This window comes from Fukomys damarensis, unplaced genomic scaffold (assembly GCF_012274545.1).
Source record: "Fukomys damarensis isolate Sample0158 unplaced genomic scaffold, DMR_v1.0_HiC HiC_scaffold_20, whole genome shotgun sequence".
In the NCBI taxonomy this organism is placed as follows: domain Eukaryota; kingdom Metazoa; phylum Chordata; class Mammalia; order Rodentia; family Bathyergidae; genus Fukomys; species Fukomys damarensis.
In genome coordinates, this window is record NW_022900932.1 from 43,552,861 (window position 1) to 43,564,253 (window position 11,393).

Consider the following 11,393-nt stretch of genomic DNA (forward strand, 5'->3'; position numbering starts at 1 on the left):
GCCAACTTTAGATATAATGATGTATGATTTTTTATTTTTTAGAACTGAGGATTGAACTCAGGGCCTTCACATTGAGCTACATTCCTGGGCCTTTTGATTTTTTGAGATGAGGTTTTCTAAATCACTAAGTTGTTAAATTGCCCAGGCTGGGCTCCAACTTGTGATCCTTCTGTCTCAGCTTCCCAGATTGCTAAGATTAGAAATATGCACCATCACTCCTGACTAAAGATTATTATTTTTAAAATTGACTTTCACAATTACTCTGCAATGAATCTTATTTTAAAGTAGCTTTTTAATACATTTGTAGTTTAAAAAGTTTTAATTTACTTCAGAAAAAGTTAGATTTTATATAACTTCACTATTCTCTTCCAATACAACAAAAAATTTTTTCTTCCCTTTGCTTGGAACAGATTCAAAGGAAATGTATTTAGGTTATAATCAGAACTTTCAATTGGATTTTTTTTAAAGCCTTGATTGGTGGTATTTGAAATTAAGTTTTGTTTGCAGTTTTTTTTTGTTTGTTTTTGATAGCTTTAGCTTTAGAATATGAGGTACCTTGACAATTTAGATATTAAAATATTGGTTAGATAGGTATAAACACTTGTGATGCAGCAATCAATTATTTTCTTTTTCTTTTTTTGTTTGCTTTTAGCTGGGTATGTTGGCACATGCCTGTAATCCCAGCACTTTGGAAGGCTGAGGCAGGACGATTATAAATTCAAGTCCAACCTGGGCAATTTAGCAGCTTAGTAGAGTGACAGCAAGACTGTATTGCAAAATAAAAAGCAAAAAGGGTGAGTGTTATAACTTATTGCAAAGGCCCTGGGTTCAGTATAACATACACACAAAGTTTAAAAATTTTTTTTCTTATTTTGTGAAAAAATGAACATTTTCATAGTCAAATAATAAGAGTACCAATAGTTACTACACTGTGTATTCTTGCTTTCAAAGTAGTACAAGACATAAACCAAAATGGTGCTTACAAAAAAGAAACATAATGACACAAACGTTCTTTTCAACAAATTAAGATAAACTTATAAATGAAATAAATTGGCATGCATATTATTATTATTATTATTATTATTATTATTATTATTATTTTTATTTTTATTTGTTTTTGGTACCAGAGATTGAACTTGGGTCCTTGTGCTTGCAGGGTAGGCGGTGGAACCATTGAGCAAAATCCCTGGCCTGGCATATATGTTACTTTTAAAACAGTGTGGGCTGGGGGTTTAGCTCAGTGGTTCCACTGCCTGCCTCATAAGTGCAAGGTTCCGAGTTCAATCTTCGGTGCCAAAAATAAATAAATAAACAAATAAATAAAATAAAATAAAATAAAGGGATATATAATTTGGGGAATAGGGATATATAATTTGGGGAAGTATTTTAATTTCTCCTTACGTCCTATTTATCTCTCTCCTACTTTGTTCTTTCTGGTGTGTGTGCGTGTGTGTGTGTGTGTGTGTGTGTGTGTGTAGCTTTAAGTTTGAAATTTATAAAATTTTATAAGATGAACATTTCTTCAAAGTAATTTTAGGTTTTCTTTATTAACCATATATTTAGGAATGGAATTTATTTTTTTTTTCATTAGTGGTAGGAAAGATGCTAAATTTTGATTTAAGCAAATTTGGTATAATCTTGTTTACTTTTCAATATCTAATAATTTAATCTTTGTATTTGTTTTAATCATGTAATTTAATCATGTACTAAGCGCTAAAGTCACTAAAATATGATTCAAATTTTGGTTTCATTATATATGTCTATATACAAATATATGATGTGTGTATATATATATATATTAGGTTTGTGACCTTGGGCAAATTATTTAACATCTAGAAGACCTGTAAAATGGGAATAAAATCATTAGGTAGCACAAAGATTGTTGTAACAGTTATTTGTAATCAAATACAAAATTTATAGTGGAAGTTTTCTGTTGAGAGTATAAGTATCATTACAAAATCAGAAAGGAAAACATGATGAAATCAGTGTATTCTCTGTTGAAGTGTAAATTACTATCTATAAGAACACTTCAAACTAATCCTTTGTAGTCACAAAATAAAATATGAGAAGCCAAGAATGGAGTTAAAATTAAATGCAGTTTTTCTTAGAAACATGCAGTATCACATTTTTATTATAGGATCAGTTTTATGACTTCCAAAGTGGAATTTGTTTGCTGAGCCTGTCATTTTTCAAGACAGTTTTTTTGTTTGTTTTTGGTACCGGAGATTGCGGTACCATTGTTTTTGGATCTTGGGCTTGCGAGGCAGGTGGTAGAATCACTGAACTAAATCCCCAGCCCAAGACAGTTGTTTTTTTTTCCTTCTCCCTTTCATTGGTGATGAACATGTGGTACACATGTTGCGGTGGGCTGTTTGTATCATTAAAATCTCTAAAAGGTTCACCATCACTGAATTAGTCAGTTAATTTATAATCTGATTATTGGCAATATAAGAACACTTGTTATGGTACAGTCATACATTGAAATACCCTGCAGTGGGCCAGGGATTTAGCTCAGTGGTTCTGCTGCGTGCCTTGCAAGCGCAAGGACCCAAGTTGGATTCCTGGCACAAAAAAAAGAAAGAAAGAAATACCCTGCAATTATTTGAAAAGAAACAAAAACAGCTTTGCATCTACTACTACAGTAAAATGACTTCTGATATAACAAAGATAAAGATCATGAAAGTAGTATGTTACCACTTTGTATTTTTATATATATGTATATACTTTTTGTTTTATTTTGTTGAGACAGGGTCTCTCTTTGCAGTTCAGGCTGACCTTGAACTTGCTATGTAGCTGAGGTTACCCTTAATCTTGCAGCGATCTTCCTGCTTCAGCTTCCTGTGCCACCACGTTTAGCTATATTTATATACTTATGCATGTGTATATTTGCCTTTGTAAGAGTTCATGAGAGCTGTGCTAAGCATAGTTACATCTGAGAGAAAGAAATTATTTTTCATTCCATATTGTTTTGTACCAGTGGTACTGGTGATCGAACTCAAGACCTTGTGCTTGCAAGGCAGGCAGTGGAACCACTGAACTCTATCTATCCCCAGCCTCTTGTTTTGTACTATATTTATTTTTTTAGAGACCATGTTTATGTTTTACCTTTAAAAATAAATAATTTTTAAAAGAATTCATTTAAAAATGTTCTTGGTATTTTGGACAACATAAGTAAGTGTTGGTGTTGGGTAAGAAATATTTGTTGGTCTTCTGTCCCTGAAATTCACTATTTTTATGTAGTTTCGAGTATCTGTACTGGTTAGCTAGAAAGTCAAGATAATTAAAATCTGAGGATTGAGAAAATTGTTCCTGAAGTTTTATGAGATTGTGATAAAGAATTATACTGGTATCCCCCAAAAGTGATTGACTTTAAAGTAAAAAGATAGGGATAGAGACTTTTGTATTTAGATCAGACTATGAAGTACAAGTAGCTTTAAATAGTAATATCATAATGGAAAATAGTAATATCATAATGGAAAACCCAATTTAAGAGTAAAGAAGTACATTTATTGAGAGCCTGTAATATGTAAGAAGCTTTACATAAAACAATATTGTTTATTCATAAGTAAACAATAGATGTAATTTTTCTTCATTTTACAGATGAAGAAACCTAAATTCAGAGTGGTTAAGTTTTTAAAGTCCTACAGGTTGTAGGTCATGGTGGCAGATGCTTGTAATCCCAGTACTTGGGAGGCTGAGGCAGGAGGAGCACCACAAGTTCAAGGCTGGCCTGAGATACATACTGCGTTCAAGGCCAGCCTGGACTACATAGTGAGAACCTATCTTAAAAAACCTAACTAACTAAATAAAAAAATAAAGTCCCACAGGTAGTGAGTGGCAGAGCTGGAATATGAATCAAGGTCTGACTGACTTCAAAAATTATGTTTCTGCTGTTCCACAATGGTACTCCGTTACAGAAACATCTCTTTCTGCTTCATGCATACATTTTATATTGTAGCTACCTGGATGTGTGCATTGTCACTCTCCATTATTTTTATTTGCTGTCTTTCTGGTTTTGTAATGAATTGTTTTGGTAGAATCAGATACTTCAGTTTGCTACTTTTTTGGATACTTATTATTTTAGGGAGACCTGACCTATAATAGATAAAGAGTAAAAATTAAAATATATGAAAATATTCTTTTTTCTTACGAATTTTTTGGTTTTTTTCCCTAGAACTTTATGAGATCTTCCTTTCAAGAGCAAAAGAACGATGGAAAAGCTTCAGTGAAATAAGTTCAGAGAATGATACAGAAGGTATGATTTTGTTTTTAAATAATCATTACAGGATGAAAATCCAGTTACTAAAGACAACAATAGTGTGATTTTATACCATGTATCAAGAACTATGGTAACTTTTACATAAATTATCTCATTTAACCTTAACATTTTTAGTAGGTATTATCCTGAATTATAGAAGACAAAACTAAGGTTTAGTTAATGGCTTCTAAGTAGAGAAGCTGGATATAAACCAGATTAATTGTACCCTAGAGCCCAGAATTTAAATCACCACAGTAAGGCTAATGGGATGAAGTACTTTTAGGCCAACCTGTTACTTAAAGATAGACATTCTTTATACCTCATTGTGACCTCTTGTCTTCCTTAGTCCCTATTTATAAACTTTACTGTACCTTATTCTTTGTCCATTTAACTCACTTGTAGCCCCTCCATCACTGTCGATTTGGTTTTTCCCAAACATTGTGAAGAAAAAAGAAATGTTTGTTTTTTCAATTCATCACAGTTTATTAAATTTACGTAAATTTATTCTAACCATCTATTGTCTTTGAATAATGGGCAACAGTTTTTCTCAGTTGCTTTTCTCTTTTATATTTGTTTTACTTCATGTAAAAATACAACAAAATAGAAAGCAATCCTCTTTTCTTGCCTGCACATGAAACTAAAAATGAGCCAGATGTGATGGTACATGCCTCATACCAGAGTCTGGTGTAATCCCAGTGCTCAGTGACGCTGAGGCAGAAGGATTCAAGTTTGAGCCCAGCCTGGGAAACTTAGCAAGACCCTGTCTCAAAAAATTAAAAAAGGATGTAGGTATTTGGCTTAATCTCCAGTACCACCACCACCCCCCCCATAAAAGAAAAAAAGAAAATCTAAACCTCTAAAAATGAACATAGCTTCAGATATGGTGCTAATAAGACTGTAGTGATTTTTTATGAATATATAAAATTTTTTCTGTTTTAGAAAAGTGAACAGTAGGTTGGGGAAAACTGCTTAAAGAGGTGTAGCGAGAAGATTTGATTTCCAGGTTCATATAACTATCATTCTGATACCTATTAGCTATGTCAAGTATTGGTGGGGAACTGAAAGTGCAAGGAAGATGAAGATGTCAGAAGTTTTATACTGGTAGGACCTCATCTCCATTATTCTTTCAAAAACTAATTGTTGGGCTGGGGATTTAGCTCAGTGGTGCTGCCACTTGCCTCACAAACATTAAGGTTATGAGTTCGATCCCCGGTACTAAAAACGAAACAAAGCTAATTGTTTATGAGGGATCAAAATTTTAAGAATTAAATAGGCATTAACTTCTGAGACATTTTGTCATGAGTAAATAGTGAAAGTTGTACATCAGTAGATATTATCTGAAGGTAATGAATATTTTAAATCAAAAGCAGTGTTTTATTTGAACTGTTTGCTTATTTCCTATTTATAATTTACAGTTATAATTTAATTTTTGGTCATTAATTTTTCAAATATTGCTTCAGGGGCCGGGGATTTAGCTCAGTGGTTCTGCTGCTTGCCTCGCAAGCACAAGGACCCGAGTTCAATCCCTGGTATCAAAAAGAAAGACCAAAAACCCGAAACAAATATTGCTTCAGTTTCTCTCACTTTCATTCTGATACTCCATTTATGTATAGGGTAGACTATTTACTTATGTCCCATAAGAGTATTAGACTGTTTTTTATCTTTGTTTCAGTTTGAATGATTTTGTTCACTACTTCTTTCTTCCACTCTATTCAATATACTATTAAATCTGTCCATTGAGTTTTTGTTTTGTTTTGTCTTGTTTTTTGGTACCAGGGATTGATCTTGGGCCCTTGCACTTGTGAGGCAGGCGGTGGAACCAATGAGCCAAATCCCCAGCCATGTCCAATGAATTTTTAGTTTTAGATATTATACTTTGTAATTCTATAACGTCCCTTGGTTCACTTTATACATTCTATTTCTCTGTTGAAATTCTTCATCTTTCCATCCATCCATTTCCTCTTTTCCCTACTTTCTTTAACATATTTGTATAACAGATAAGATTGGATTATCTGTACATCTGCTTCTGTTGGATAGTTTTCTCCTTGATTATATCACATTTTCTGCTTTTTTGCATATCTTAAAATTTTAAATTGCATGCCATATACTATATATGAAAGTAATATAAAAACTGAAGCTAATGTTTCCCCTTTGGAAAAAGTATGCTCTTTCCTTCTAGGAAGTTGGATTGAGGGTTGATCACCTGAATTCAATCAGTAACTGAGCTGGATTTTATTCATTCCTGATTTCAGATTTCTTGATGAGAACTGTCCTGTTTTGATTATAGGTTTTTCCCTCCAATGAGATGCTTGCCAAAGTACCATGTGACTTTGGGTGCATTCATTTTGCCTCTCCAGCCTGACCTGTATTCGGCAGAAGTTCCATAGGAGAATGTCAGGGGTCTTTTGGAGCCCTATCTGTCACATCGTTCTTGTTTGGCCATGAAAAGTCTTTCCGGTTTCTCTTACCTTAGGCAGAATACCTCAATTCTAAACCTATTCCCAGACATGGCAGGGGCATCTAGGAAGAAAATTGGCCACTGGCCTTTCCCTTTGTAGAATTTATATCTTCTAGACCTTGCTGTATTAGCTATGGTGATTTTTTAAAAAAACATTATATTTGTAATTATTTGATTTTTTTAGTTGTTTAGCCCTATATTCTATAAAAACTGGAAGCAGAATTCCTTCACTATGTCCCTTTTTGATAAATATATTTTTTTTCATATAAGTTCTAACAAAAGCTATGTGGCTTTTCTTGAAATTTGATAATTCAGCTTTTAATTTTCCTTAAATAACACATACGCTATGTGATCATTCTGTGTTTACAAAACTGAACTTGTTACAGCCAAGTGATCATTTAAATTTTATTTACTTGGTAAATGCAGGTGTATCTGTTGCTGACCGAGAGGCCAGTCTGGAATTAATTAAGTTGGACATATCCCGTACATTTCCATCTCTCTTCATCTTTCAGAAGGTGAGGGTTTCTAACCACACTGTAACTGCTTTTTAAAAGTATTTCAGTATCCATGGGGACAAATTCTCTAAATATATAACTGTTGTTTTTTAAAAGCCAAAATTAGAGAGCTAGACATGGGGGCACACACCTGTATTCCTAGGTACTTAGGAGGCTGAGGTAGGAAGATTGCAAGTTTGAGGCTAGTCTGGGCTACTTAGCTAGACCCTATTTCAAAATTAAATTTCAGAAAGGCCTAGGGATATAGGATACAGCTCAGTGGTAAAATACTTGAGCCTAGTTTGCATGATCCCTGAATTCAATCTCCAATACTGAAAACAAACAAGAGACAGCACTACAAAAATTGAAACCTTTAAATATACATAACTATAATGCGAAAGTAATATGAAAATGTAAAATTCTATCATTTCACTCTGACTGAAACACATTAGTATCATAGTACATAATACCTTTTATGTACTTGATACTAACCCCTCCTACCCCAGTAGAGTGTTGGACTGAATCTCTAAACCTTTCATTTGTTAAAATTTTGAGGCAGGGTCTTGCTAAGTTGCCTAGACTGGCTTCAAACTTGGGATCTTCTTGCCTCAGCCTCTTGAGTAACTGTAATTATAGGCATGTGCCACCAAACAAAATTTTTTTTTTAAAAATAATTTTTTTTTTTTTTTTTTTTTTTTTTTTTTTTTTTTTTTTGGTACCAGGGATTGAACTTGGGACCTTGTGTTTGGAAGGCAGGCAGCAGAACCACTGAGCTAAATCTCCAGCCCCATCTTTGTTTTACTTTTGATTCTGTATTGAGCTTGTTAAGTTTTGCCTAGTAAATTCTTAAAATCTAAAGAATTTTGTCTCTAAACTTAAATTTTTTTCAGAATTGCAACTGAAATAGGAAGAAATAGTTATTTAATTTATGGGAAGGGGAAGAAATGGTTAACTATTTTTCATAGTTATCATTAAACTTGGAAGACAGTTTATTCATATGCTGTAAAATTGATAAAAATAAAATGAGATAAAATTTTAAAGATTAAAATTATTAATACAACTTAATTCAGTATGATGGTTTCTTTTGCTGAATTTGTATTAAATAAAATGAAATGGCTGGCTGCAGCTCAGAGATAAGAGTACAGGCTTGGCACACTTGAAGCCCTGGTTTCAGTCCCCAGTACCACCCTTCCCCCAAAAAGAAAAAAACCAAAATGTATTCATCATACTCTTGTACCAAATCTAGAAGTATTTAAATGTGTTTGGAAATTATATATCTTATATCACATATTTGACTTTGTTATTCAGGGCTAAAATGTTTTTACTAATAATTTTGAAACATCTTTTCAGAATGCTCTTAGAATATTTTTACAATACACTAAAACTAGTTATTTAGGAAATGCTAAATGCTAGTTGTTTTTAACATGTTATATGAAAACTTAGAGACAATTATTCGTATAGTTTCAAATTTCATTTTTCTCTCCTAAGGGTGGCCCATATCATGATGTTTTACATAGTATCTTAGGGGCATATACATGTTACAGACCTGACGTTGGTTATGTAAGTATTTGCTTTTTGTTTTTTAAATATAAATCTTTTAATGATAATCTTATAAAAAATACCTTATGTTTTATTAGATATTTATAAAGATTAAATGTCTGATATCTCTGTCTTTCTTGGACTTACAAATTATCTAGAGAGGAAACTTTCTATCTTTTTGCCAGAAGCTTCTACCACTAAGGGGCTGGCTTTGTGGGAATACAGCTAGGGATTTTTCACCATTTGTTTTGTAAACTTTTACTTTAATACTTCTGTTGTCAATGTGGTGCCTTGTCCTTTTCTCTCTAACCCTCTTTTCCCTGTCTTTGCCTCTGTAGAAGAAAGTTCTTATGTTCAGCCAGGTTAAGTTAAGTGTTGGCACCTGTCCTACACTTAGGATAGGGGAGGGGTTTGCCACTTTTACTGACTGAGCCAATTCTATTTTTAGCTGTAATCTTCAATTTTAGAGATACCTAGTAACGTCAATTCCTGACCCAGGTTTTTGTGGCTGAATTGGCTTGTTGAATATTGACTTCCTTCTCTGATATTTAGTTTCAACATTCTCTACTTAATTAAATTCCTAAAATGCTATTCACATCTTTTATCTATTATTTATATTCTTTTCCATTCTCTTTGTCTTCGTAATATGTTAATACTTCTTTCTTTTAATAGTCCCTCTTCCCCACCTTTTTTTTTTTTTTAGACAAAGTCTCACTGTGTAATGCAAGCTGGCCCTGAACCTACTGTGTAGCCCAGGCTGAGTTCCCACTTGTGATCCTCTGCTTCAGATTCTTGTGTGCTGCCATTACAGGCATGAGCCACCACGCCTGGCTGTCAGTTTTTTTTACTATCATTTTAGTTGAGTTTTAGTAGGGAACAAGGAAACATGAGAGTATTCATTTGCCATGTTTAACCAGAAGTTACAAAGCCTTTATTTTTCTCACTTTTTAATTAATTTATTTATTTATTTTGGTACTGGGAAACAAACTCAGAACTTTATGCTTACCAAGCAGGTGTAGCACCACTGAGCTACTGCACCCCCCCCACTTTTTTTTTTTTGGTTATAGGTATCGAACTCAGGACATTGCACTTGGCCAGGCAGGTGCTCTGTGCCACTGAGCTATATCCCTGACCCTTCTCACTTGTAATAGAATTTTACAGGCATCGTTATAAGGCTGCTGTCTGGTACAATGTACTTGGTTCTGTTGCATGTTTGTTTTTGTGTTTATTCATTCATGCACTCAAATGTTCATATGCTTTTTAATACTACATGCTAGGCATTCTAGTCACTTGAGATACTTTAGAGAACAAACGAGTATTTCTCTTATAATAGTTTAGAAGGGGGAAACAATCAACAAGTAAATCATTTATTAAAAGATGATAAGTGCTATGGCAAAAATATGGGCATGGTAAAAAGAGGAACTGCTGGATTAGGAGTGGAACAGGCTGTAGTATTTTATGTATTTATTTATTTTATTTTTGTTTTTTGGTATTGAGGATTGAACTCCAGTCCTTGCGCTTGCAAGGCAGGCGCTGGCACCACCAAGCTAAATCCCCAGCCCATATTTTAAAAAGTGGTGAGATTGTCTTTATGGAGAAAGTGCAATTTTAGCAGTTTGTAAACTGTGTTGTGCAGGTATTCAGTGTATCCCTTGCACATATTTAAGCTGACATTTAAGCTTTTTTCATTGCAAGTTTAATTGTAAAGGATTCTACTTTTAGCCCTGGACATCTTATACTTCTCTAAAAACATGGGGTGGAATTTAAATACTATTAAAATTTCACATGATTAGATACAAGTTAAACATTTTTGACAAATACTATCAAAGGAAATGTCTTTTTCATAGCATCACACAAGTAGATAAATAAAAGACTATTCTCAAACAGTGTAAATCATTTTATTTTCCTTTCATATATGCGCAAAAGTGATATATGATATAAATCTGAATGGGCTAAAATAGCTTAGTTAAATGTGCATAAAATAAAAATTATGTGATAAACCATTACCATTGTTCAATTGGCTGCATTTTTTTTCTTTTTTTTTTCAGCTTTAATTGAGTCTATTGGTATATTTTAGGGATACAGTACAGTTACATTCATTGTTGGGATCTTGTACCTCTACATGACAAGTCTTGATTCTCATTTTTTCCCTTACCTCTGCCCTCCCTTCACCCCCTCCTCCCCTCCCCTTCTACAAACACTTTATTTTCATCTTTTCATTCTCTCACATTTTTTTCTTTTCCCTTTTTACTCTTCCCCTACCCATCCCACCTTCCCTACACCTTTAGCTCCTTTCTTCCCATTTCTAAATGTCAGTAATCTTATTAGAATCTTATGCATTGTTGCAGATTATTTACACCAGGGAAACTATTTGGTATTTACACATGTGTGACTTATTTATTTCACTTAGGAGTATATCTTCAATATGTATCCATTTTCCTATGAATGAATCTATTTTCTCATTCTTTATGGCTGAGTAATATTCCATTTTATAGAAAAACCACAACTTCTTTATCCATTTTCCAACGGATGGGCAAATAGGCTGTTTCCAAGATTTAGCTATTACAAACTGTGCCGCTATAAACATGGGTGCACATACTTCTCTGTGATATGATTCTTTTAGTTCTCTTGGAAAGATACCCAG

At 33.4% G+C, this 11,393-nt stretch overlaps 1 protein-coding gene across 1 annotated transcript in view; it reads left to right on the forward strand.

Moving 5' to 3' along the window:
* Positions 1-11,393, forward strand: part of Tbc1d12 (TBC1 domain family member 12) — a 99,395-nt gene that overhangs the window by 74,304 nt on the left and 13,698 nt on the right. The window contains exons 10-12 of the mRNA XM_019208677.2: positions 4,175-4,255; positions 7,143-7,231; positions 8,699-8,770. Of these exons, the coding sequence (XP_019064222.2) occupies positions 4,175-4,255; positions 7,143-7,231; positions 8,699-8,770 (242 nt within the window). The remainder of the gene's footprint in view (positions 1-4,174; positions 4,256-7,142; positions 7,232-8,698; positions 8,771-11,393) is intronic.